Source organism: Poecilia formosa, unplaced genomic scaffold, assembly GCF_000485575.1.
Source record: "Poecilia formosa unplaced genomic scaffold, Poecilia_formosa-5.1.2 Scaffold716, whole genome shotgun sequence".
In the NCBI taxonomy this organism is placed as follows: Eukaryota; Metazoa; Chordata; class Actinopteri; order Cyprinodontiformes; family Poeciliidae; genus Poecilia; species Poecilia formosa.
Window position 1 is genome coordinate 31,251 of NW_006800655.1, and position 26,958 is coordinate 58,208.

A 26,958-nucleotide genomic window follows, 5' to 3' on the forward strand; every position below is an offset into this window, starting at 1 on the left:
CCCAAATTCAAGACATAGGGGTGACCCAACTAGAGTCTAGTTGGGTCACCCCTATGTCTTGAATTTGGGGGGGAAAAATCATATTTTATCACTGCAGAAGGGTTCAGTGAATGCGCATATGAAACCGGTGGTTTCGGTACCTCAAGAAAGGTTAAGAACCACTGATTTAGATGTTGAAAGATGGCTGACAGTCGGATCAAAACATGGTTTTATAAAATACACCACACTTTTCAGATTTCACCTGTTTAAAGAAATGAAACGAATAAATCATTTGCCTTCAGTTTAAAAAAATTCTGAGTTTAATTGAGTTGACCTGTCTGATAAAACACCTACAAAATAGATATGAACCCTTCAGAAATGATTTATATCCAAAAATTCTAATTTTGACATTCCTTCAGTACTGAAATAAAACAAAATCTATATTTTTTTTACAAGCAGATCAAGAAAGTCTGAGAGTTAATAAAAACATGAACAAGAAAAACTAAATGAAATAAATGGATTGTGAAACCACAAATAAGCTATAAAATTCTTACAGGATAAATAATTAATATTTATCTGCTATACTTTCAGTTTTAACCTGAAACTCTCCCAGTGAATTTATTTTTATATTTCTGGTTTATTTCTTTAATCAGAAAGTTTTTATTCTGGGTCTGGATTTGTTGTCTGAACCTATTTTAATCAGTTTGATGCTTTTGTCAGAGATTTTCATGCTTAGTTTGAATAATAATTATTACAAACTCTTAGTTTGGATTTGGATTAAAACCTTTTTCTCTTCAGAAGATTTTTGTAAATATTTATACAACTCACAGACCTCTTCTCCAAGCCTGAGGAAAGTTAATTTCCAGATCTCTGTTTTATTTGAACATATTTCTCGTGTAGCAGGGCCGGTCCCACGTTGTTCAGGGCCCTGAGCAGAACGGGGACCTTCACGCTATTACTCAGCTAATATCTACTTTATCTGTTTCTGCATTTCAGATTATTAAAATGAATGTACAAAAACACAAATAAAAATATTTTAACATCTTTCATGATCAGCAGCAGTGTTGTTGTATTTCTAACATGTTTAAAAAAGTTTTTAATGTTTATTTGTAGTTTTTAGAGTTATTACTGACAGCGGAGAAGAAACGATCAAACAGAATCATTTTATGTATTTTAGATGATATTAACTCCCTAATAAAACATTTACAAACCAATTTTCCATGACTGCTGAGGGTCTTGGACGCCCCCTGCTGGTATGGAGGCCCAAATCAGTTTGCTTTAACCTTACACATGAACTGACCTGCTTACTGAAAACATAAAGTACACAGCATAATGGCTGCTATCTAAAAATTTATTGCACCAGCTACTTTCTGTCTTATCTGTTTTCCTGATGAATTGGCTCTGCTTGATTTACACAGTTTGGTGAAAACTTTGAGAAGTTTTCCGTTTTCCTGCTGGAGAGATGAACAAACAGAGCAGTAAAGCTGATTATTTTATCGCAGTAATTCATTCTCATTCACCTTCTGCGGCGTTAATTTCTGCGTCTTTCTCTATGGCTTCCAGGATTTTCCTCTCCACGTACTTCAGGCTCCAGGGAGACTCCTCGTCCTCCAGCAGGATCACGTTGATGGTGATCCCGTCCAGACATTGCCCGTTGCGGCGACCGCAGGCAGCGCCAACCCCGAAGGCGCAGAGCAGCAGCCACCAGCCGCACCGCTGCATCTTCCCGTCCGGCGGGTCGGTCAGAAACACGCCATGATCCCCGGAGAGTTTAAAGGTGAATTTATCTGAAAACGGAGAATCCCGATGACCCAAATGCAAGTGTTTCTGTCCGGGTGTCGGATCCGAACTTCCTCAGTGGCTCTGAGCTGCGCTCTCCTCGGCGCCGCGTTAATGTTCAACCTTTCGCAGAGGCAGGGCTTGGAAACTTCACCGGATTGTTGTGCAAAGTCTGAAAGACAAGCAGCAGATAGTTGGTGGATTTAACCGGAGCAGCTCAGAAACAATCAGCCATAAATCAATTAATGGCATCAATGAAAACGGTCTTATAATTTCCATTTACAGTTTTGTTTACAGAGACTTTATAATTAATTTTCACTGCAAAAACACAAAATCTTACAAAATATTTTTGGTCTATTTTTGATTGCAAATATTTTAGTAAAATTAAAAAAAGAGAAAACTAACTTATAAGTAACTTTTCAGCAAGATGAAAGAGTTTATTTTAATAATTCCTAAATATTGATAAAGTTCTGGTTCCACTGGTATAAATTCACTGATAACAAGAAAAATTTCCAATGTTATCAGTGAAATAATCTGCAGTGGATTTATCAGTTTTTCATCAATATTAAATAATTATTTACGTAAAATAAGCTTCTACATATTCCTGAAAAGTTACTTATTTTAAGTGTATAAAAATAGCTGCACTAGAAATTAGGCTAAAATACCTGGTAAGGTTTTGTGTATTTTGTTGTTTTATTTATTTATTTAGAATAATGAAATAAATGATTTTAATTAAATTTATATTATCTCATAATAATGATGGAGAACTCTGACCATCCTCTTCATTAGATTGTCTTCAGTCAGAGGTTCCTTCACATTCACTGCAACATGGACTGCTACAGGAGCACTTTCTTTTAACAGCCGTCATTATCTACAATAACTCTGAAAAATGTGAATTAATATGAGTTACAACAACATTTAATTTCCCTTTGGGATCAATAAAGTATTTTTTAGTTGAATTGATTTTGAATAAAGGACAGTAAATATTAATAAGCATGAATACATTTTAAAAAACATAATTTTCTTCTGTATTTACCTTTTATTGGTAAAAACAAAATTAAGAAAAATAACTGACACACATGGAGAAGCATATAATTTACAGCAAATTACAAGAAATAGTTAATAATGCTACAAATGAGCAATTATAAAAAGCAAGTGGCCCCTAAAAAACATTTAAAGGTGTTGATTAAAAACATGACTGCAGTCAGTGAAGTTCTTAACAGTTCATTGTTTTATTTTAAAAATTATTCCTCTGACGTAGTTAGCGGGAATTTATGGCTGGATTTATGCAGAAGGTTTTAAAAACTAAAATAAAAATGTTAGAGAGTTTATTAGGAGCAGAGCAGATTGATCTGAACTCTGCACAGAGATAACAAAACAGGAACAGCCTGGCTGGCTCTGCCGTAATAAAATTATAATTTATCTTTCAGTTATTCAAAGTTTCAGATCTTAGCAGAAACAATGGGAAACGCAGATGGTTTTACACTGAAAAAAATAATTTTTGGTCTAGTTTTTACTGCAATTATCTTACATCACTTGAAATAAGACAAAATGAATCACAAGAAACATTTTAACAAGAAAGACAAGAGTTTTAAGTTAATGATATTGATTAGAAAAAAGTAGTAGCAGATTATCACTTAGAAGAGAAATCTCTTGTTGTAAGTGACATCAGTCTTTATGGGGTCAAAGGTCAGATAATGACCGTATTAAGTTTCAATGAGGAGTTTGATGGGAAACATTTAAACCGGATCTATTTACGTCATGTAAACTGTTCTGGTTCCGTCCTGGTTCTTCTTTTTCTGATTCCGGTGAAATGGCTCCCCCATGCGGCAGCTTGCAGCACAGCAGCAAATAAAATACCAACACAAGGTTCACAGTGACGTCATCTTTACCATAAATGGATCCGTATCTGACCGTAAACATTATTGTGCATTCATTCTGCATGATTCAGACGTTTAAAGTGTAATTTAGGAGAAAAAAGTGGCACAAAGCAGAAAGTTCAAAGTAATAAACCAGAAATCTGTTAAAGTTTTTACCTTTGATAAAACCAAAATAAAAATCATTTACAGCTGGAAACGTTGCATGACGTTTTGAAGAAAAGCAACTTTCATTTCTGACAAATGTTTACTTTGGGAAATTTGTTGTTATATTTGAAGAACCACGATTTTGTTTTATTTAAATTAAAACTTGAAAGCAAAAAGATGGTGAGTACATTTTCTTCTGCAGGGTGTTGATATAAATATGTATAAAAACCACCAAAAAACATGCAGTTGCCCATGAGAAAACTAGAAAAAACCCTAAGATGTGAATTTATTAAAATATTTAAAACATTCCTAGTTGTTTTTATGTGTTTTTTAGCTAAAGGTTTAAAGAGGCTCAGACTGCAGACCAATCCAGACCAATATTTTATCTGATCTTTCTTTTCCGTTCAGTCTGTGAACATTTAGTGATGAAAAAGCAGCAGCAGATGTTTCACCTTTACATCATAAAAGCAGCTGCTGCTCTTCCTCCTGTTTGACGCTGAAGGTTTGAGGTGAGCAGATCTGTTGTTTCAGCAGCTTCTGGTTTATCGGATCAGGATGGGAAGCAGTTAAAACATCTGTCAGCTGCGTGGAAACAGAGTCACGCTGCAGCAGACGCATCACTTCCTGTGTGTTGAGGAACTGTGTCATTTTCCTGACTGGTGGTCTTTCTCAAAGTTTTTCAGCTGAGATGGAGAGAAGGAGCGAGTTTTTATTTTAAGCAGAAGTTTGAAAACAAAAGTCAGCCTAACAATGTTAATATGAACAAACTGCTATTGTGCATAAAATGCAACTTTTAACAGATTTTTGCTCCTTGATGTGTGAATTTCTAACAATTTTATAAATTGTTTTCCTGTGTGATTTATGTTGATGTTAATTCAAAGACATAACTTTAAATTAAAGACCATGAATGAGCAGCTTAAAAACCAATCTGGAAAGTAACGTCACAAATCAGCAGGCACTCCCCGTTACCTAGCAACCCCAGCAGAGTTCTGCCTGTTACCTAGCAACCCCAGTAGAGTTCCAGCACATTTGGTCAGCTGGTTTTCCCGCTGTATTCGCTGTACAATGGCTGCTGGAAAAGACAAGAGTTTTGTTGTTGACTCACCATCCAGAAACCACTTGCTGCATTCTAGTTGGCTGTGCAGGAGGCTCCACTTCTGCCTTTCAAAGACGTACATTTGTATAATTGCACATCTGTTTGCAGCCATTTTCACAGTGTAAACGTTGACTTGGCCAGCAGCAGTTTATTTGGATTTAAAGTGACAGAGCCCTAAAACAACTCATTCTGAAAGAAAATGTTATTATCCAAGAATTATTTTCTACAAAAAGTGTAATTAAGATGTTTTGTATAGGCCATAGACCAATCCTAACCCGTTCAGCTCAGATGAATCAGAAATTAATCAGAGATCATTCAGAAATCTCATGCCAACCTCATGTTGAAGAGTTCTGGGTTCTAAGATGCTGAAACTATGAAATTTTAATTATCAGCTGAAGCGACAGATTAAAACATTCAGATATTTTATTAATTAAATTACGGTAGACATGATGATGAATAAAACATGAAACAGTATTTGGACTTTCTCAACACTTTGCCTAAAAAATAAAAAGTTTTTTCTCCTGAACGGCGTCCGATCTCGGATCAGTACCCGCTTGCAGAAGCTCGGCCCCTGATGCAGACTCCGGCTTCCTCTCTGAGGTAACCATGGTAACCGGTGAGGGGAGCCTTCAGGTGTCATCATGGGACTGCAGGTAGACGGGCTTGGCCTGCTTCCGGAGGCGCTGCTGAGCGCGCAGCCGCCTGCCCCGCTGCGTGGCCAGACCCAGAGGAGGCAGGTAGGCCTGTGGGCAGAACCAGGCCGTCAGACCGCATTCCTGACACTTTCACAACCCGGCCACTAGGGGGCGCTTACTCACCGCTCTGGGGTACGGATTCCTGTAATGCAGACCTGAACAGAAAGAGACTGATATTAACGTTTCATTATGAAATTAGGCCTGTCGCAAAAAGCAAATAAGCAATTAATTGCATGAAGCTGGACGATAAAAAATAATTTTGTTTCCTGAGACTTCACAATTCATTTTATTTGTTGTTTCTGTTGTTTTGTTTAATTTAGATGTTTAAAATGTCGTAAAAACCTCCTTCACTTTGTTTCTGCTCTGATTGAAATGAGCAGAAGTCCTGACTGAATCCATCCTCACCTATTTCTATCCTCGCTTCACATTCCTCTATGCATCTCCTTATGGATTCTGGATCTGTGAGCTGAAAACAGCAAGAAAGGTTAGAAAGGAACAGCTGGACAATAAATCAATAATATTATCTATCAGGACAGGCAGTGATCAATATCAACACTGAATACATCTTCCATAATCTTCCATAATATTCCAGGTTGGTGGATTCAACTGACTTTCTGGCTCTTTGGTTGCCTAGCAACAACCTGCTGGTTTCCCCACTTTGCCTCATAACTGCTAAAAAATAAACAAAAAAATAAACAACATGTAGAGAAAACTGGATTAAACAGGAAATGACACGAAGCCAGTTTGGCAGTATTTCAATTAAAAAAAAAAAAAAAAAATAATCAATAATTATCGAGATCGGCTGAATGATATGAAATATTTATTTCATGATTCGTTTTTCAACCAGATTATCCAGAAGCAAAGTAATCATAATTAACTAAAACTAACAAAATATTGAAAAGTGAAATTGAGAAAACATTTTTGTTAAATTAAATAAATAAATAAAAAACTGTAACTGGAACTATATCACATATTTATAAAAATAACCGAAATTATAGAAATAACATCCTTTGTTTTTGTGTTTATGATCTATTATTAACCTTTCAAAGTGATGTGCAACTAATTTTTTCCCCACACAAGCAGTTTACATCGTCAGTCGACTAACTATAGTTTTCTTTTAGTCCACAAAATGGAGACCATGAAAATTTTAGAGAAAACACCAGAGTCAGTCTGTTCATCAATAACTGAAAACATTTTTGGAAAATGGTCCTAAAACTAAATACTTAACAAACAATAGCTAATGAAAACTAGCAAACATATTCTAAAAACCAATTCAAACTAACTGAATTAAACAAAAAGTCATAATGAATTAAAAATATAACATAAACCCAGCAGCTGCTTTTCCCACCTGCTGGTTCTGCCTGAACAGAGACCGGGCCTCCAGCTCGATGTACCGCCTCTCCGCCTCCGAGTCGCTCACAGCGCCGGTCTGGGCCTGCCAGGCCCGGGCGATCCGAAACACCCGGATGTAGAGAGATAACACGGTGGAGCGAGTGGACAGTGCCATCTGGACCTGAGGAAAGCAGCCAGGAAGTCATCAGAACCGCCTTAAACACAGGACCTGCTGCGACTCTCACAGCATGTAGCTTTTATTAAAAACATCTTTTTACATATTTTGTTTAAGCTGTCACCAAGTCATGACTGTTTGGTTCCAGACAGATAATCTGGAACCAAACAGATTATCTGTTTGGTTCCAGTGCTAATTAGAAACAACCAATCAGGGCCAGGAGGCAGGTCTTAGTGCTGTCAATTATCCCCCAAACCCTACAACAAAGTGAATGCTAAGACTAATTAGCATAGCCACCAATGATGGCAGGTAAACAGTTTTCCTGTATATTAAGTCATTTCTCCACCATTAGCACATTCAGCAGCGAGTTCACAAGCATGATTGACAGCACTAAGCCCCTCCTCCTTATGGCTCTCATTGGTTGTTTCTGGTGCATTTCTTCAGACAGTGGAGGAAGTGGAAGAGATTGAACTTTTCACAGATTATCTGTGTCCTAACAGTTTAAACAAATATGTAAAAACATGTTTTATAAAAGTTTCATACTGCAGCTTTAACTGACGGTTTAATTCAGTTATTTATATATTTCTTTACCTTTATACTGGAAAGTTAAAGTCTGCTAGATTTCAAAAACAAGATATCTAAAAATGGTCTCACTCCACATATTAGAAAATACCTTTAAACATGTCTAATGTTGGATCAAAAATGTAAAACGTGAGCTGTTCATTTGTTTAGCTGTTCATTATTTAACCCTGGTGTCTTTGCAGGTTAAGTTTAAATATAAATGTGACAGAAAACAAACATTTAAATGCAGCATTATGTAAAATTATTTGACCCTTACAAACGTCCTTATTTTGACACTTAAACGCCTTTGATCAAACAATGTTTAATAAGAAACTATGAAACTACAATAAACCCAAAATACGTTTTTCAAGCATTGATATTATTTCTTAAAGGGGAAACAAACTAGCTTCTACTTAAACAAGGTAATTTCCTTACATAAATTATGAATTACATGTAATTAACAACAAATTTTGTTCTGATTACTGTCTGTAGAATATTGAAGTTCTTTAAAGAGAAAGAGAAAGTGAGAATAAAAGATTTTATGATGTAATATCTGCAAAAATAGTTGGCATTTGAGGAATTTTATTAACTTTACAAATGAATTTTAAACTGCAAAAATGAGTCAAGTATTTTCCCTCTGAACAGATTTGTTGATTTTCCTTTTCTGTAATGGAGAAAATGATGGCCAACCCTGAGCCTAGTCTTCATCAGACTGCTTTACAACAACAGCCTTCGGTCAGAAGCTTCATCAGAGCTGCTGTAACACAGATCCCTACAGGAGAACCTTGCAGCTCACAGCAATCTGCGTCTACAGCAATTCTGTGAAGAACCTTGAATAATACGAGTTACAACATTTTATTTCCTTGTGGTATAAACGAAGTATTTTTGAACGGAATATGAATAAAAGCTGATATTTTCATTGCTACTTTATTTGGCTGGTGTTTATAACTCAGTTACAGCTCCTGAAGGAAATCTAGTTGACATAAAATGTTTTTGTTCATCACTTATTCCATTAAGCTGTTGGATAACCGCTGAAGATCTCCTCGGAGGGTTGTAAAACACCCTAAAATAATCCAGTCGCAAATCTGGATCCTGTTCGCTTCCCCGGAATGAACCAATTCAGCCGAACTTCGCTCCTAAAAATATATTTTAGAAAAAATAACTGCGTCTCAAACAACAGACCCGAGCCAAGATGCTAACATTGATGTTAAGGAGTCATAGTTTTTTTTAAATTACATAATTTATTCTTACTTAAAGCGTAAAACGCGACCTTACCTCTTGCTTTTAAAGAGGTGACTTAGTCGCTGGCTGATGACGTAGTCTTAAAGCAACACTGCTCGTGAATTCGCATCCTGTCACTAAAAAGTTCATTTATTTCAGCACCTCCATCCCTGAGTGAAACTAAAGATTAATTCCACACAGACAGATGTTTTCAGGCCTTTGTTTCCACCGATTATGATGAAAACCAAACATTAATATGCAATATTACAACAGAAAGAGAACAAAACAGACCAAAATATGAGCCTAGTAAGGAGTGATACAAATACTGAGTTATGCTGATATGAGATGTTGACAAACTGTTCTCTAAACTGAGACTTAAATTGAGTTTTTTTTTTTATTGAAACAAAAAGTGTTTCTCACTCCAATTCAAAACACACCTGATTACATAATTCATTCTCCATCTGATGGATTATGGAGGTCTGTTTATGAACTCTTCAGCTCAGCATTTGAAAAATCTAAAGTTTATGCGTCTTATGATTAACTATAACTATTGAGGTCATATTTTCACCCTATATATATTGAAGAAACATGTCCGTCTCTCAGCCTCGGAAAAGAAGTTTTAATCTCTATGAGTATTTCCAATAAAAAATACATATAAATAATGTATAAATAAATAAATAAATAAATAATGTAAAGTAAATAGCTGTTATTTTCAGAAGGTAAGCTTAACGTACCTCATAAAATGGGAGATTGTAATTTATTGTGCATTACTGTAGTTAAATAAAAAGTGCATAAACTTCAGTTCAGTTCAAAAATACTTTATTAATAACAAAGGGTCGTAATTTCTGGGTGCTGTTTGTAAAGTTACACAGTGAAGTACTAGCAACAATAATTTGGTTTATTTACCCTGTCTCAAAGAAAAAAAAAGTGAGTGTTCATTTTTCAAAGTCATATATTACTCCAACATTTATAAATCTCAGAGTTCCAAAATAAATATTTAATTAACAAGATAAATATTTAGGTAAACTAAATATCAATTAAATACTTTAGGAACCGATTACTTAGTAGACAACAAAATGTTTAAATCTAAGCTAAATATTTAGTTTGTAGACTAAATTTGAAACTCGAAATTAAAAAACATTTTTTCTTACAAAATATATATTTTCAAAACCTAATACTGTATATAAATACGCTAAATATTTATTTCACAAACTAAATTTTTAGCTTTCAAATTAAATATTTAGTTAGGGAGCTAAATATTTAGTAACCAAATTGGAGATAGATATTTAGTTTTAAATTAAATATTTAGTTCTCAGATGAATCTTTATTTTTCTAACTAAATATCTATCTCCAAACTAAATAATTAGTTTAGACACAAATATTTAGCTTGTTAAAGAGGAAGCTTACCAGAGTCAGTTGGTTGTTCAATAATAATCAATATACATATGCACAATACTTCAACGTTTTTGCATTCTGCACCTAAAAATGAACCAAAGTATGAAAAAACTACAACTACTACTACAACTAATAAAAACTAAACTTAAAGACTGAACAATATTTAATAAAATTTAGCAAACACACTCTACAAAACAAATTAAAACTAACTGAATTAAATAAATAAAAAGTCACAACTAAATTAAACTCAACTATAATGAATAACCTCTAATTATTATAACCCAGGAAGGTGGCAGAGAGAACCGGGCCCCAGATTCTGGGTGCTCGGCCCTGTTCGGATGGAGATCAGCTGTTGGCTGCTGGGAGGCAGGAAGTGATGCAGGAAAATGTCTCTAATGTAGCTGCGCTCAATGACTAGAAGGGGAAGCACAAAGAAATAGGCAGCGTTACTCCGAGTTTCTTTTTTCTCACACTGAACTCGACTCTAAATGGACTAGAAGACAAACTCCGACTCTCGGCGTTTTTGCGTATTTTTTCCCTAAAACAGAAAAACAACCAACTTTGGTGTTAAAGTTTTCTTTCGCCTGCTGTCCCCGCTAGTTAGCTAGCTCTCTACGAGTTTTTGCTCCACTTCGGGGTTTCGACCAACTTATTTAACTTCTTTGTTGCTTTTTTAAACCCTCTTTTTCGGAATGATGTACATTGAAACCACTCAACACGTAATTTTCCGGAAAGGTGAGTCTTTTTCTGTCGGATATTTGCAGTGCTGTGAGCCGCTAAGGAGCTAGCTTAGCCGCAGCTAAGCTGTAGCTGCGGCGCCGCCTGGGCCAGGCTCTTCAGATGGAGATGTTTAAATGTCCTCCTGACCAATCATGGATTATTGATCAGCAGCTCCTCGGCGGGTAATAACGAATTTAGCTCGTAACAGCATAGAGTGTCGCCTTTACATCGGATTAAAAGCGCTGTTTACATCTCGTTTGGGACTGTTTTTGCTGTTAGAATCACTCGGTTTTGCTCGGCTGTTTTCTTTTTAAACCAAACTTAACTTCCTAAAACGACGTTAAAGATGATTTCTGATAAAAGTGAGCCACTGACAGCAGTATTGCAGATGTTAAATGTTGATATTGAAACTGTGCTTTGACTCGGACAGATTTCAGACCAGCTAATCCGGTTAAACTGATGTCTGGATGAGTTACATGGTGCTGGTTTGTTGTGGATAAAAGTAGGCCTCCAGACGTCCAGGCTGGCCAGTTTAGGACTGAGGCAGACTTGTCTCTACATGCCCGGTGCATTGATCACTGCAGGTTATCCTGGATACCTTTAAATGTATCTGCATAGGCGTTTCTAGAAGGGGGCCAACGGGAGGCTAGCGCCCCTCTACTGAGGAGAAATTATTAAATAAATTTTTTGTGACATTTGTAAACATTTCTAATTTACTTTTTGTCCCAGTTTCATTTTTTACTGTCTGAGTTTTACTTTAACAATGGCAAAAATGAAGGTGCTGCACTTTTTCAGCTGTACTGAGACAGAATCACAGTTTCATCTTGATCAGAGCTCACACTTGTGACTCTCTCACTTAATATTAAGTGATTTAATGATATTCTTTTGATTCATTTTGTCTGGGGCCCATGGCTGTAAAGGCTGAGCAATATACCATAAAAATAAGGTCTTATTTTCTTTCATACCAAATCCGATTTGTTTTATTTTTCTCATTTTCTTCAAAAGAAATTACTGACAACAAATATTTATTTCAATCATTCCTTCTGGGAGTTGATGTAAATTCAAAGTCTAAATAGATTCAAACTGTAAAGCTAGATGCTCATCCTAAACTACAGAAGCCCATTGGGGAAAAAAGTATTTTTAAAAACTGCAAGTTTGATTGAGCTATAAACTCGGTTCCTGGGCCCCCTGGTAACTTGGTCTCGGACCGCCTCTGTGTATCAGGAATGGACCAAACCACTGCTAATCCAAAACAGACTGGAGCTGACCTCTAACAGCAACTTGATGTGTAATTAATAGCATGTGTTTGAGCTGTGAAATGTGTAAGATGTTAGGAAGGAAACCTCAAACTTGAGACAGAAAATTGCTCAAAGCCACACTGTAAGTCAGATTTAAACCAGTAATAATGTTTTTTTGAGAGGTTTAGGTTGAGCTGTGGCTAAATGACATCCAGAGGGAAATATTCCCTGCAGGTTTGGGAATGATGAGGTGTCCCGTTCTGCTTGACTGCAGCGTTGCTGATGTCAAGGTCGCAATGATGGAGCAGATCTGAAAGATGATGCCCTCTGAAAGACTTTATGTAAGTATCATCATCATCATCATCTTCGTCTCATTCAGCTGAAACACGCCGGCTATGATTACAGCCCAACAGTTCCCTAAAAGATACAAGGAATAAATGCTTATCATCAGTTCTACATTATATGAATCCCCTTCTGTTACTATCTAAGGAAAAACGTCCAGCTTTCTGAAGTCAACTGAATGGAAATTTGTCTCCTTTTCTGCCTTTAATCCCAGAATAGATTAAAATTTTCAGCCTCAAACTTCACATCTTTTTTTCCAGTGAATAAGAAAACAAACTGATTACGTTTATCAATTATTTTAGTAATAAAGGAATCTATTAATTATTATGATGATAAATCAAGTAAAATATGGGTAAATATGGCTGAGCCAGCATATTGGTAAATATTGGTAAATTAACATCAAATATCAATATTTTAATACATTTTTAAGTCTTTGCATCCCTAAAAATATTTATTGAGACAATAAAGTTCTTATCATAAGAAGTTAATGATAATAAATTCTGACCCTTCATCCAATCTGACCACAGTGGAAAGGTTTGTGGTTTCAGCTTGGTAAAATATGAAAAAGTTTTGTTTGCAAAAGTATTCTGGATGAACTTTTGCAACCAAAGTTGAGCAATCTTGATGTTTCATTGCCGCGTTGCAGAATATTTCCCAGGAACGGCTCTGAATCATGGATTAGGTCCGACCAGCAGAACCACATGATTAATCCGGCCTTGATGCAAACCCACATCTAAACGCAGGAATCTCCCAGCATCACGTTGCAACATCAATGATTACGTTTTATGAGTCTGGGCTTTTTCTGCGTTTGTCTGGAGCGCGACCAGAACCCGCCGAGGAAAACCTGAATCATCTGTTCGGTGAACGAGCCGAAACGCCGACGGCTCCAGGAAGCTCGACCCGAACGATGAACTTAAACAGAAACAGTCTCTGGTCGCTGCTGCGGGTGAAAAACACTCCTAAATGTGGGAACGTTGCGACTTAATCCCATAATAATCCCACAGATAGGATTATTTACGTTTTATTGTCCGTTTACCCAAAGCCATCGTGTTCTGATCCGACGCATAAATCTGGAATTCACATATAAAAATCCTCATCATTTATTTTGGCTGTTTTCTGGGTAAAGAAATCAGGACCTGCTGGAAGTGTGAGAATCAGACGCCTGATTCTAACATTTCTGGGTTTATTCCAGAGAAATGATCCAACTAAAAGCCAACAATTCTTTCAGAGAGACAAACAGATTAACAGACGATGTGAGGATGAGATTTTAGTTTCTATTTTTATGGGACGTAAACGTGGTGGATTCTCCTCCTTCAGGAGGAAAAACAGAAGAGCAGTTATTCCTCTGATTTGATCTCAGACGATACAAAGGAAATCTAATATTCAGTTGTTTTTTGCTAAATCACTACACATTTAATATATCGCAATATTTTTAAATAACCTCAGAAATTTTTGAATAAATTTCAGAAATTCTATGGAAAACTTTTTTCAAGCTAAATTTTTGACTTCTCAAACTCAACTTTGAAATTTACTCTGAACATGATAAATTAAAATAATCTCTAATTTCCATTCTGATATTTTTCTGAAGAGTTACTTTGTTTCCATAGACTTCATAATCAACTTTAGTAAATGTTTTTTTATTTGTCTTATAGTTTGTGTTGTTTTGTTTTGGATATTTAAAATGTCCTCCAGTTCCAGGTTTAAGTGTTTGGTACAAATTTAAAGTTTATTATTCTTTGAGACAGGAGACTTACATTATTACGCCCTTATTTTTATACAGTTGAAACAATATTACTGTTTGTTAGTAACTTCCTGTCCAGTGGAATCGCCATGGTGACGCTCTCTGGTCTGCTTGCCCTCCATGTTGTCCAGCCGGTTCTGGACAATAAGGCTGAAAACAGGAACACAAAATAATCGTTTCACGTCGGTCTGTTGATAATTTTTAGGCTTTTTGTTTGAAATATTTGAAATGCAGCCAAACCTTTCCTGTTTCATTCACAGTTTTCACTCAGATGGTTTAATTTGAAGCATTAATCTGCCTCTGCCGCGGTTACCTAGCAGGTTGTTACTAGGCAACCAAAGAGCGAGAGAGTTGATGCTACCACCTAGCTTAGCTAGCAGTGACTAAAGTCTTTCCTCTGTCTACATCTCCCAGAATGCTGTGCGGTTCTATCAAACATTGATCACATGTTTATTGTGATATATGTTATTATTTATTTATTGTCCAAACTTGCATCCAGGCAGAGAGATTCAAAAAATGCTTTATTGATCACAAGGAGAAATTAAATAATGGGATAGTTTAGATCAAAGGGTTAGAATGGCCTAGTCCAAGTCCAGACCTACATACAGTGAAGCTGATGTTTTTCTCCTTTTCTCTTTCAGGGTTTTTAGGTTTGACAGTTGAAGCTTTGGCAGATCTGGGAAAGGTAGTTCTGTTGTTTTTCACTCTGATTGAATAAAAACATTGACTGTAGAGATTCCCAGCATGCACCTGTTCGTCTCTCAGGCCTGAGGGTATGTTGAGGCATCTCGCCCGGCCAGAGAAGAGGTGTGTGGGCGGTTCGGACGGGGACTGACGGCGAGGAGGACAGAGACGAGAGACATGGGCCAGTGCGTCACCAAGTGTAAGAACCCGACGTCGTCTCTGGGCAGCAAGAGCGGAGACAAGGACAGCGCGTCCAAGTCCCACAAGCGGGTCGACAGCGCCAGCGGCGGCGTGCACAAAGACGACTGCAGCGCCCCCTCTGGCAAATCCACCAGCGAGCTGCTGAATGGCACCAAGGCCTTAGAGGTTACCGTGGAGACGCCCGTCATCTCCGCCGCCATGAGGGAGCCGTGCAGGGAGGACGGCGACGGGCTGTCCATGGCGCGCATCGACGAGCTGTTCGCGCGCTACAAGGACGAGCTGGAGGACGCCATCTTGGAGGAGGGCATGGAGCGGTTCTGCAACGACCTCTGCGTCGACCCGGCCGAGTTCCGGGTTCTGGTTCTGGCCTGGAAGTTTCAGGCAGCCACCATGTGCAAGTTTACACGGTACGGCACCAAGGTCCTTATAGCGGGAACTATTCAAACCCAGACCCGTTAGAACCCAGACCCGTTAGAACCCAGAACCGTTAGAACCCAGAACCGTTAGAACCCAGGACCGTTAGAACCCAGAGCCGTTAGAACCCAGGACCGTTAGAACCCAGGACCGTTAGAACCCAGGACCGTTAGAACCCAGAACCGTTAGAACCCAGAACCCAGAGCCGTTAGAACCCAGAACCGTTAGAACCCAGGACCGTTAGAACCCAGAACCGTTAGAACCCAGAACCGTTAGAACCCAGAGCCGTTAGAACCCAGAACCGGTAGAACCCAGAACCGTTAGAACCCAGGACCGGTAGAACCCAGAGCCGTTAGAACCCAGAACCGGTAGAACCAAGAGCCGTTAGAACCCAGGACCGGTAGAACCCAGTAGAACCCGTTAGAACCCAGTAGAACCCGTTAGAACCCAGTAGAACCCAGACCAGTAGAACCCAGTAGAACCCAGTCTACCGGGTTTGATTGGCTGATGCCCTAAATTTGCTCCTAATTATTTAAATCTGTATTTTCTCTGCTGCTCATCTTGCAGCATAAAACCAGAAATTTACCGTCTGAAACTCGGACAGGAATCTGGAGGAAACGGCTGAGCTCCTTTTCATTCATCTTGTTTTACTGCGTCAGGTTTTCTGCAGCGTTTTAACTTTAAAAACTAAATCTAATGTTTTTTTCCCGCCTGGTGGTTAAGTTGTTGCTTTTTGAGGCCGTTGTTCAGCCGAGGTCCAGATTAATTTGATTTGTTGATTCTCACATCAGATGTACACGGTGGTTCTGTGCGCCCCTCCCCCACCCGTTGCTGCAGCGAGGCGTCTCTCGTTGCCACGGCTGCGTTGTTGACTCTGACTGAAGCACCTCACCGAGTTTCTGCATTAAAAGCTGTTGATCTCCAGTTAGATGAAGTTTTATTTCTTCAAGTGAAAAAAGACGAGTTTTCCGGCCAGCAGCTTTTCCGTTTCCATTTGGATAAAACTCAGTCATGTTTTCTGGAACGTTCAGTAAAATGACTTTCGATCTTGGAAACGGTAAAATTGAACATTTTTGCTGCTGTTAAACTTTTTCTACCTTTAAACCAACCAGTTAAGTTTTTCTGTTTTGAACTGGTTTCCCTCAGATGTGCTGCAGATCACAGTCTGCTCATTTATTTCACATATTGACTCATAACTTTATCTTATTTGTAATATTACAACGTTGTTAATATTCCTTTGCTATCAGTAAGGTTTATTTAAATTTGAATATTATGACTCAAAATTTAACGACTTTTACAGCTTTATATTAATATATTTCTTAAAAATGTATCAGTGATTGAAATAAAAAATAAATAGAATTCCCATTATTTTATGACTTCTTGTAATTCTGTGACTTTATTCGTAATATTATAATTTTATTCACGTAATTCTACAACTTTATTCTCATAGTTTTACAGCTTTATTGTTGCACAGCTTAATATAGGAAGAATTCTGAATTCTTCCTATAAAATGACTTCAGCCTTGTAAGGTTTAACGTCTGTCATATTTTGAGGTTTGTTTTTCATTCCTGTTTTTTCAGCTGCAGGTGGTTGTCCTGCTTTCATCCTCTGCTCTGGTTTCTCCCCATCAGGAAGGAGTTTGTGGAGGGCTGCAAGGCCATCCGGGCGGACAGCATCGAGGGCATCTGCTCCCGCTTCCCCTTCCTGCTGCTGGAGGCGCAGGGCGAGGAGAGCTTCAAGGACCTGTACCGCTTCACCTTCCAGTTCGGCCTGGACGCCGACGAGGGCCAGCGCTCGCTGCAGCGCGACATCGCCATCGCCCTGTGGCGCCTCGTCTTCACGCAGGACACGCCGCCCGTCCTGGACCGCTGGCTCGACTTCCTGGCCGAGAACCCGTCGGGCGTGCGCGGCATCTCCAGAGACACGTGGAACATGTTCCTGAACTTCACGCAGGCCATCGGGCCGGACCTGAGCAACTACAGCGAGGACGAGGCCTGGCCCAGCCTCTTCGACACCTTCGTGGAGTGGGAGCTGGAGCGCCGGAAACGAGAGGAGGAGGAGGAGGAGGCGGCGCTGACGAAGGACGAGGAGACGGACTGCCCCGCCTCAAACGGGCCGGACGCCGAGGGAAGCCGTGGCGCACAGACGTGGGGAGGCCACTGACCTCAGAACCACACATATTTCTATCAGAGGGAAGAATATGATCTATAAGTGAAGCAGACTTCTGGGAATTAGTAGTATTACCATTTCAGCTTTTGGTTTCGCTCCTGTTCGGTTCCTGCACTGCAAAAATATAAAACCTCACCCGTTGATTTTGGTCCAGTTTCTACTGCAAATGTCTTAATCCGCCTGAAACAAGAGAAAACGAACATGCCCAACTATGTAGCTCAATATAATTCATTAATATTAATGAAAATGTTCCATTGGCAGATAATTTCACTTTTAATGACATTTTCCACATTTTATGAGTGAAATAAAGGAAATGATCTTCTACATCTTACCATCAGTATTAATGAATTATTTACTGAAAACAAACTCGTATCTTTCTGAAATTTTACTTAAATCGGTTTTGTTTTATTTGAAATGTTGGTGAAATGATTAATTATGATTAATCGATTATTGTAGTAATCAATTAATCATGATTAATCAAATTAATCAGTTGGCTTTGTTTTCTTTCTTACCAAGTATTTTGTCTGGTTTCTAGTCAAATATCTTGGTGCACCTGAAATGGGACAAAAATAACTTTTCATGAAGATGTGAGCTTGTTTTTAATCAATTATTCATTGGCAGATTATTTCACTTTTCCCCATGTTATAAGTGAAATAATGCAGCACATTGTTATCAATGTTAATGAATTAATTACTTAAAACAAGCTTCTATGTCTTGCTTATTATTTGTGCCAGAGTATTTGCAGTAGAAACTAGACTGACATTAATTGGTGTGTTTTTTGCAGTGAGCTCCAGTTTTCTCCTCTTCAAAGGGCTCTGAGGACTGTTGTTTTAAGCACTTCTTCTGTTTAAGTTATTGTTTCATCCTCTCATGTTTTAGTCATGAAACGGGCTCCGTTTGTTGACTTGGCTCAGTGAAGGTTTGGGCTCCAGATTGGCGCTGCAGTGTCTGAAGGGTTGATCGGTTCTGGATTTAATTCTGCCATTTCGACGCAGAAGCATCACTTAGATTTGTTTTTCTCTCCCCACTTCCTTCAAATATCACTAAATTGGCATCAAACATTGTGCAACGTTTGTGCCGCTATGATTTAAACACATTAAATGTTTCCAGAGGTCATCAAAGGTCAATCGGCCCCAACATTATTTACAAAATCAAACAGATTTTGTATGCAGGGAATATTTTACCTGCACAAAATTAATTTATACCAATTACTTTAGGTTTTGTTTGTGGACAAATTGGGAAACTTTTAAATTATAACAAACATTTTTGCTGCACAGTTGATTGACACAGTATTTCTATTTTGTTTGATTTCCTTAATGTGGACCAGCTGGTTGACCTTTTATGACCTCTGGAAACATTTATTAAAATCTTTAAACACTGTAAAAACACTAAATCTTACCAGGTTATTTTTGTCTAGTTTCTGGTGCAAATTTCTTAGTACACTGTAAAATTAACCAAAGTAACTTTTCAGCAAGAAGTAAGAGCTTGTTTTATGTTAACGCCTTGATGTTGATGAAATGTTGACGATTATTTAGCTCATAAGACAAGTTTTAAGTGCAACAACCTGCCAGTTGAACCAGAACGTTTTCATCAATATTAAGGAATTATCTTTAAGCAAACCTTTACATTTTGCTCAAAAGTTTCTAATAAGTTAATTTTGTCTCGTTTCAAAAGCAGTAAGATATTTGCACTAGAAACTAAACTAAAATCATTTGCTAAGATTTTGTTTTTGCAGTGCAACGTTTGTAATTGAAGCAATAAAACATCAGATGATGTTTAATTCCTCTAATCAAAAACTAAACCTGTTGGTTAAAAATGCACATTTTCAGGTTTCACTGCAGAAATGAAATCTTTCCACCGATTCTGGCGGATTATTCCACTTTTAGCGAGACATTTTCTCGTGTTACAGGTGAAATAACTTGCCAGTTGAACTAGAACCTTTTCATAAGTATTAAGGAATTATTGACATAAAACAAGCTCCTATAAATAGCTGAAAAGTTACTTGTTAATTAGTTTAGTCTCATTTCAGGTTTAATAATAGATTTGTACCAGAAACTAGACCAAAAATCATTTGGTAATATTTTGTTTTTGCAGTGAAATGACAAAAATGTTTGCTGCTCAAATGTTTAATTTGAAGACGGGAGGGGATGATTTGATTTTTATTGGTTTCAAATCGAGGTCGTTTCCATGGTAACAGCCTCATCCTGTTTTTTTTTTATTCTCCTGACGTTGATGTCCGCCATCTTTCAAAGACAGCAGAGAAAAGTCGGCTTCCTTCTTCTGCAGGAACTGAAAGCTAGGATTTGTGGGTAATTTATGCAGAAACTCAGGCAGGAGTTTCAAAATAAAAGATAAATAAAAAAGATGAATAATGCGAATACTAATGCTGCTGGCGCTGGCGGCTCAGACCAACGGCCCGCTGATTTGCTGTACTTGAATGCTTTGCACAGATCGATGCTAACCACATGATTACTCTTCAGACTGAGCTGAATTAGACCTGCTGTGTGGTGGAGAGGATGTGACGTCATAAAGGTTGTGGCCACTTCCTGATCTGTTTGGTTTACATCTAATATGGTTTTATTTCAAGCCCACTTTTTTATAAGAAATGTACTGATTTATAATAAAAACAGTGTTGAATTTTTGACCTTAAAGGCCTGAGCGAGTTTATACTGGATGGATGGATGGATGGATGGATGGATGGATGGATGAAACGCAGTCAGATGGTTGGATGGTTGAGAGGTGTGCAGCATCCATCCATTCATCCATCCGTTTATGTCTCATCCATCCATAGATATGAACTTGGTTACAGCTGGCGCCGGGGGGGTCGGTGGGCGTGTCCAACGCTGATGCGGCTCCTCTGATTGGCTGAAATCTCTCCTGGTAACCGACCAACACACGAGACGTGAAAAAAGAAATAAAATAACAAACTCGGTATTTATTTGACGGATAAAGTCAGGCTTTCTATATCCTGTAAGTACTTCTATGTTTATCAGAGCGGGAACATTAAAGTTTATTTGGGTGTTTTCATGGACATTTAGAGCTGTTGGCTGTTAAACTCCTCAGCCGTTCAGGTTGTTATTAGCTGCAGCGCTAGCTGTTTGCTAACAGGTTTTAACCTCGCCTGTCAGATTTAATGTGTAATAAATGAAACCCGGCGAAAAAAAAGAAAAAAGCTTAGTTGTATTTGTACATAAATCGGGTTTTATTCATGGTGAAAACGCGTCATGAGCCGCCAGCTGTGGGGAAATGCTCGTTCAGGGTCGGGCTGACCAGATGTGTTGATGCTAGCGAAGCAGCATCGACGCCTCCCACCGTTACATTCAGGTTGAATACAGGACTCCGGCCGTGGTTCACCTTGGGGGTTTATCCTGTGTCCTCCTGCAGGGAGAACCAGACTGAGCTCCGGTTATTACAGAAACCTCCATGATCTCCGGCTGGCAGGATGCGGGATCCTCCGGCAGCTGCAGGACACCATGGATAACCAGGTGACTGTTGGCCTGATTTTAGATTATTACTCCTCATTCTCTATGATCCAACAGGGGATCAATGCACTGATGCATGCCTGATTATCTGTTCTCTATCACTAACCCCTGATTTCTTTCTTCTACTCTCTGCTCTGCTGCTGACGCTTCAGATGCTCTAACTATTAGCCCAATAGAAACTGAGTAAGACCTTTGATTTATTTCCATTGTCATGCATTATGGTTGTAAGAATCACATAGCATGGCTTTCAGGTGACTGTTATGATGTCAAATATTTAGCAAAAAAGTATTAATACATCTTTAACATGTTGCAGCAGGGCGGGCCCAATTCATATGCAGGTTAAGCGGCTGCTTCGGGTCTCGACACCACCAGGGGGCACCCAAGAGCACCAGTGTAGCTTGAGAAAATAAATGTATACATGTTTAAAATAACATTGAATCATACAAACTAAGTCTGATTATACATGGAAGAACAATTTCCACATTGTTCTTATAGTTGCTCCATAAATAATGGTTAATTTCTCCCTGTTGATGGCAGCTGCCTGCTGGGGAAATATAAGATTTTAAATGTGTTTTCTGTAAACTTAGAGTTTATCAGCTGATGCTACTTTCAAATATTGAAAATAACACTTAAATAACACTCTGCATTTCAAAATTCAGATAATTGTGTTTTTATTTTGCTACTTCTGTAAGGTTAAAATTAAAATCTCTAATAGCACTGAGATGATGTAAGCTAAATACAGATGATGCTAATGATAGCAGGTATGTTGCACACACAGCGGAGCTTAGAAATGATAAAGCATCTGATGCTAACATGCTGGGTTTTGGGCCCCAAAAAGGCTTGGGCCGGCCCTGACAGAAAATAATTACCTGCCACACTTTCTGGTTTTAATTTGTATGAAGAATCATAAACTAAGTATCATTTCCCTTCATCTTCAGGGCTGTGCTTTAAATGCATTAAATCTGAATAAAACCCCTCTAGGTTTGGTTGTAATGTGATAAAAACGTTAAAACTTCTGATGCTTCTTTGTGTCGGTTTAGAGTTTTATTCTGGGTTTACCACAGGAAGCAGCTTTAACTCATGACAGATGTTTGTGTTTTGGTGTGATTCAGCACTTCCTGCTCCTGCTTTATTAGTACTTTCTTTCACTTCTTTTACCTTAAATAAATGTTTCTGTTTTGATGTTGCTGACTCGTCTGCATGCATGAAAGTTTATAAATATTTAGTGCATTAAAATAACCAAATTGAAGCCATAAAACTTTTAGTGCTATAACACAGTATTTCTGCTCTTCCTGTGAGATTTCTTTCTGTAGTCATCATCCAGTCGTTCAGCCTGAGTCTGCAGATAACCTGATCTAACCTGTGTGGTGAATATGAATGAGTGAATTAGGGTGAATAGTTTCCTTGGTTGTGTTTAAAGGGGAGGAAAGCGAGCCGAGAGGAGGAGCCGGCCGCTGCTGCAGATAAAACTCTGGATGAATATTTAATCGGCCTCCAGCAGAAAAACAGGTGAAGTTTGACTGAAGGTCGGCTTGGATTTCACACAGACGCTCGACTTCGTGACTGTTGGTGGCGCCTGGTTGTTTCCTCTCAACGCATGAATGTGAACGTATGAAAATACAGCAGCTAGGAAAATAATTCCTCCAGAAAAAATGTGTATAAAATATAAATATAAAATATTTTTAAACATGTATAACAAGAAATTATTTATAAATCTAATTTAGATTTATGTTTTATTTTTATTAATTATTTAGATTTTTTTATTACTATGCATGAATGTGTCTGCAAGGTTCTGCTGCAGAATCATGTTGGATTGTTTTCAGAGCCAGAATTTAATTAGTTAATTATGTAGCTTTTAGTTCCATAAAAATTTTTAACTCATTTAGCCTTTTTTTGTTTGTTTTTACATTCAAAAGTCCAAAGCTGGAACCTTTGCTGTTAGAATAATCAACCTGAAGAACAGATTTAAAACTGTAAACGTCTTTGTTGTTGAGCTCTTTCCTTTGTTCAGCAAAAATGGGGTTTGAATTTAAAACTTTGCTTATTTTATATATTTTTCACTGCAATTACCTAAAGTTGAAGTTGTTTTCCTGACCAGAGCTCTGAGGCGCCTCAGGGTGAAAGGTCGGCGGGAGGTGGAGCTGGAGCGGCTGGAGGAAGGCTTTTCCATTTACTTTAACGGAGCCAACGCCGAGGCGAGTCGGAGGAACAGCAAGGCTTCCAGAACCGCCTGCTCTCTGCCGGACCAGCGGGCCGCAGGTACCGCTGCTTTAACAGGAGGGTCAAAGGTCATTTATATATATATTTATAAACAGACTGCTGTCCTTTTCATCACCGTCATGTTTTGGTAGATTAACCCAAATCTTTCCTGTTTGCTAAATGACAGATTTTTAAGGCTTGCTTTAGTTTGTGACGTTTGCTCACAGCTCCGTGGGTCGAACGTTTTGGGTTTCCTTCCAGAAGCTTCTCACCAGTTTTCTGGAGTTCTGGTCCAGTCTGTCTGACAGAACCAGCAGAACCGGGTCATTTTTATTTTGCATATTTAAAATAAGGTCCAGTGGAGTTTTTTTTTTTTAACAAAGTTAAAGTTTATTGGTCTTTTAGAAGGCTAACTTGCATTATTATATAATTATCAATATATTAGTTTCTAATGTATAAAAACGATTAAATGAAAAATCAGCAGATTGTGACAATTTTTACCTGATTAATCACCAGAATAAATGATGAATCAGCTGCAGACGGTGAGAATCAGGTGTGTAAACTTCATATTGCTGCCGTCCTGCAGCTTACGGTCCAGGATCTGACGGCTGCCCGGCTCCGAGCGCCGGACGGTGAATCAACGATAGTGACAGCTTTTCATTTCCTTCTGCTCCGTCCCGTCTGCTCTGACGGCTCTGCGTTAGTGTTTCCTGTTCTCTGTGGATGAAGTCACGCTCCTTCCTCTCTGCCATCTGACTCATCTGCAGACGTCTGCAGGAGCGCCCACCAGCTAGCCGAGCGCAGCGGGATTCTGGGATCTGAGACGAGCCGGAAGAGGAGTCAGACGGCGCCGGAACGGGTCCGCAGGAAGGAATGGGTGCAGGTACGACCCAAGGTCACTACAGTTCACTAACACTAACCACATAACCAAAACTGGAAAGAGAAAGCATCTTAACTGGAATAAATAAAACAGTAAATAATGAGGAGAAACTATGACTTACTGAACCAAAATCTATGTTTATGAAACTAAAACATACTGAAACTGTAGATGTAATATCCTCGGTTTTAGTTTATGAATCTATTGATTAGCCTTTCGAACTGATGTGAAATAACGTCGTTTGTTGCAGACGTAGTAAAACTCTGTACTCCTCACGCTAACGCTAAAGGACGACAGCAAGTTTGGAGAAAACTCCAGTCAGCTGGTTGTTTTTTGAAAATGGCGTCTTCTATTGAGTTCATTACGTAATCCAGGTCATCACAATACAAAACTTTGGATTTTTAAAGTTCTGCACCTGAAAATGAACCAAAGTATGAAAAAGTTCAAACTGTTTTAACTCTGGTGCAAAATCCAAAACTCAGACAGGCGAGGAGAGGAGCCAAAAAGGAATTTGGTGAAAACGACTCAAACGAGTGACTGATCAAAACATCAGGCTTTTAGTAAAAAATAATTATAAAGTATAAAATAATTATAAAGTATAAAATTATGTGGAAATTTTAGTGTTTTAAAGACAAAAAGTGAAAAATTTTACAAAATAACAAAAATCAGGCAGAAGAAACTTTTTTCCAAAATCAGTTTCTTTCAATAAAGAATTTATGAAACTTTAATAAAAACTGCAGGTTTGAAATTACAGAAGTTTTACTGAAGTAAAAGTAGCAACACTTCATGAAATGACTGCAGTGAAGCTGGAAGCACAGTGTGGGAGTTCCTGGTTTCTCTGCTCCTCTTCATGCAGGAATCTGTTGAGATCCGGACAGAGGACGGCCTCAGAGTCAAACTCTCCCCTGATTTACGCTACTCTGAGGATTTCGAGCCGTGTGAAAGCGTGGACATGGAGGTAGACGGGAGACTCCTCGTGACGGCGTCGTGTGGGTGGTTTTATTTAGAGGAGAGCCGCGTCTCAGATGCAACTGTCTGTCCTCATTAGCATCTCTATCTCCTCCATTTTCCCGTCTTTCCTCCATCCCTGGCGTTGCGTGCAGAGCTGCAGCCAGCGCTCGCCATGTAGAGATTCCTCCAAGCTTCAGCGCTCCTTCAGCTGCAGGCCGGAGGTCCAGGGCGGCCCGGCCGACCCGGAGCTCAGCGAGAAGGTTCTCCTCAGCCTGGAGGAGGTGAAGGTGAGGAACCGTCTGAATTTGGTTCGTGTTTCCAGACAGTTCAGCCGCAGCGCTGCTTGCTTGCATGCTCAGCCCAACGTCTGCGGTGGTGAAGCAGGTTTTGCGTCGGAGCCTGGAGGTCAGCATGCGGCGGAGCAGCAGAGGCTCGGCGGGGGAGGAGTCGGACGAGGAGTGGATCGAGGAGCAGATAGAGAGGGAGGAGAGCACCGAGAGCCTGGATGAGCTCGGCCTGCCGCTCTCCAAATCCTCCAGCAGCTCACGGAAGAGCGAGCCCAGCAGCGCCTTCGACCCCGCCGACCTCATCGTGCTGGACTTTGGACCCTCGCATAAAGGTAGCTGCAGCTGGAGCCGAGAGAAACCCGGCTGGGTCCAGTTTGGGCTCGAATGAGGCTTTAGAGATGATCCATCCGTTCAACAGAAACGAACCGACTCACCGGCATGACGGAGAATTAGAGCCAGGCTAGAAAAAATGTGATTCAAATTGTGAGAATAAATAAATTAGAATAAATTAATATTACAGGAAAAAAGTCAAAACAATGTGAAGCAAAAGTCAAAATACAAAAAAATAATACAAAAAGTCACAACAGTACAAGAATAAAGTAATATATGAGAAAAGTTGAAATAAGAGAAAAAGGTCAAAGCAATGCGATAATAAAGTTGTAATAACAGGAGATAAAAGGCGCCACCAGACACACACACACACACACAGACAGACAGAGCAGATAAATCATTTAAACTGAACATTCATGACCATAATAAACTTTTCAGATGTTGGATCAGTTTTCTGTAGGTGGAAATAAATGAAGCTTCTGCTTTTATTCTGAAATATCTTCCTGTTTTTCAGGGCGTAAGATTGAGCGTTCTCTGTCTGCGAGGAGGAGAGAAAGCATCGACTCGTTTGCTCCCAGCAGGCCGTTGTTGGTGAAAAGCAAAACGTTGGACAGGCCGCCTTCATGCTGGGACGGACAGAGTGAGAGATCTAATATGAGCTTACATTTAAACTCTATTGTTGCTGTTGTTCTATTCCATTAGAAAATGTGGAGGTAAAGTTTAGATGAATTTGCATTAATAGCTGGTTTGTTTGTTTGTTTGTTTGTTTGTTTCAGGGCCGAGGAGTCGCGCAGAGCGACCGCTGTCAGCAGCCAGGAAGGCTTCAGCTGAGGACCGAGACCCGGCCCAGGTTTTCTGCAGCGTCCGGGACGCCATGCAGAGAGAGAACTGCAGCCCTGGGCAGAGAGCCGGCGCCTGCAGCCGCAGCACGGTCTGAGCCACACACACACTGACTGACACTGACAGACACACACTGACACACACACACACACTGACTGACACTGACAGACACACACTGACACACACACACACTGACAGACACACACACACACTGACACACACACAC

General features: G+C 39.0%; 4 protein-coding genes across 11 annotated transcripts in view; 2 read left to right on the forward strand and 2 right to left on the reverse strand.

The window, feature by feature from the left end:
- Window positions 1-4,741, reverse strand: part of LOC103131082 (heat-stable enterotoxin receptor-like) — a 25,424-nt gene extending 20,683 nt beyond the window's left edge. The window contains exons 1-2 of the mRNA XM_016666384.1: window positions 4,235-4,741; window positions 1,500-1,930 (exon numbers count right to left, since the gene is read on the reverse strand). Coding sequence (XP_016521870.1) covers window positions 1,500-1,701 — 202 coding nt within the window. The 5' untranslated portion in view covers window positions 1,702-1,930; window positions 4,235-4,741. The remainder of the gene's footprint in view (window positions 1-1,499; window positions 1,931-4,234) is intronic.
- A 543-nt stretch (window positions 4,742-5,284) lies between these two features.
- Window positions 5,285-8,970, reverse strand: lyrm1 (LYR motif containing 1). Its single transcript, XM_007542641.2, has 5 exons — window positions 8,917-8,970; window positions 6,922-7,086; window positions 5,979-6,039; window positions 5,697-5,728; window positions 5,285-5,621 (listed from the first exon to the last, which is right to left on the reverse strand). The coding sequence occupies exons 2-5, from the start codon at window positions 7,078-7,080 to the stop codon at window positions 5,508-5,510; spliced, it is 366 nt and encodes a 121-aa protein (XP_007542703.1). The 5' UTR covers window positions 7,081-7,086; window positions 8,917-8,970; the 3' UTR covers window positions 5,285-5,507.
- Window positions 8,971-10,589: 1,619 nt separating this feature from the next.
- Window positions 10,590-18,824, forward strand: dcun1d3 (defective in cullin neddylation 1 domain containing 3). 2 transcript variants are annotated; one of them, XM_007542646.2, is made up of 5 exons: window positions 10,590-10,992; window positions 12,450-12,556; window positions 14,940-14,983; window positions 15,064-15,590; window positions 17,229-18,824. In XM_007542646.2, the coding sequence occupies exons 4-5, from the start codon at window positions 15,160-15,162 to the stop codon at window positions 17,758-17,760; spliced, it is 963 nt and encodes a 320-aa protein (XP_007542708.1). In that variant the 5' UTR covers window positions 10,590-10,992; window positions 12,450-12,556; window positions 14,940-14,983; window positions 15,064-15,159; the 3' UTR covers window positions 17,761-18,824. The 2 variants fall into 2 exon arrangements, with proteins under 2 accessions (XP_007542708.1, XP_007542706.1); XM_007542644.2 differs by having other exon boundaries at window positions 12,490-12,556.
- A 1,702-nt stretch (window positions 18,825-20,526) lies between these two features.
- Window positions 20,527-26,958, forward strand: part of katnip (katanin interacting protein) — a 30,961-nt gene continuing 24,529 nt past the window's right edge. For 3 of the 7 annotated variants that reach the window (XR_001660483.1, XR_001660484.1, XM_016666377.1), the window contains exons 1-10: window positions 20,527-20,736; window positions 21,151-21,251; window positions 22,669-22,757; window positions 23,347-23,507; window positions 24,215-24,330; window positions 25,181-25,282; window positions 25,428-25,562; window positions 25,657-25,894; window positions 26,407-26,532; window positions 26,669-26,823. Coding sequence is in view for 5 of the 7 variants with exons in the window: in XM_016666377.1 (XP_016521863.1) it covers window positions 21,240-21,251; window positions 22,669-22,757; window positions 23,347-23,507; window positions 24,215-24,330; window positions 25,181-25,282; window positions 25,428-25,562; window positions 25,657-25,894; window positions 26,407-26,532; window positions 26,669-26,823 (1,134 nt within the window). In the remaining 2 variants the exon portion in view is untranslated. Of the gene's footprint in view, window positions 20,737-21,150; window positions 21,252-22,668; window positions 22,758-23,346; window positions 23,508-24,214; window positions 24,331-25,180; window positions 25,283-25,427; window positions 25,563-25,634; window positions 25,895-26,406; window positions 26,533-26,668; window positions 26,824-26,958 lie in introns of those variants that run through there. The other 4 variants (XM_016666378.1, XM_016666379.1, XM_007542661.2 and 1 more) reach the window with 4 other exon arrangements.

What these genes read in the sequence shown, in the direction of transcription:
- lyrm1 (XM_007542641.2), bottom strand. Translation starts at nt 7,080, where the DNA reads ATGGCACTGTCCACTCGCTCCACCGTGTTATCTCTCTACATCCGGGTG. An exon ending in TGTTCAGGCAGAACCAGCAG is followed by an intron (nt 6,040 to 6,921) that starts GTGGGAAAAGCA and finishes TGCTGTTTTCAG; the next exon opens with CTCACAGATCCAGAATCCAT. An exon ending in TGAAGCGAGGATAGAAATAG is followed by an intron (nt 5,729 to 5,978) that starts GTGAGGATGGAT and finishes CTTTCTGTTCAG; the next exon opens with GTCTGCATTACAGGAATCCG.
- dcun1d3 (XM_007542646.2), top strand. Translation starts at nt 15,160, where the DNA reads ATGGGCCAGTGCGTCACCAAGTGTAAGAACCCGACGTCGTCTCTGGGC. An exon ending in ACCATGTGCAAGTTTACACG is followed by an intron (nt 15,591 to 17,228) that starts GTACGGCACCAA and finishes TCTCCCCATCAG; the next exon opens with GAAGGAGTTTGTGGAGGGCT.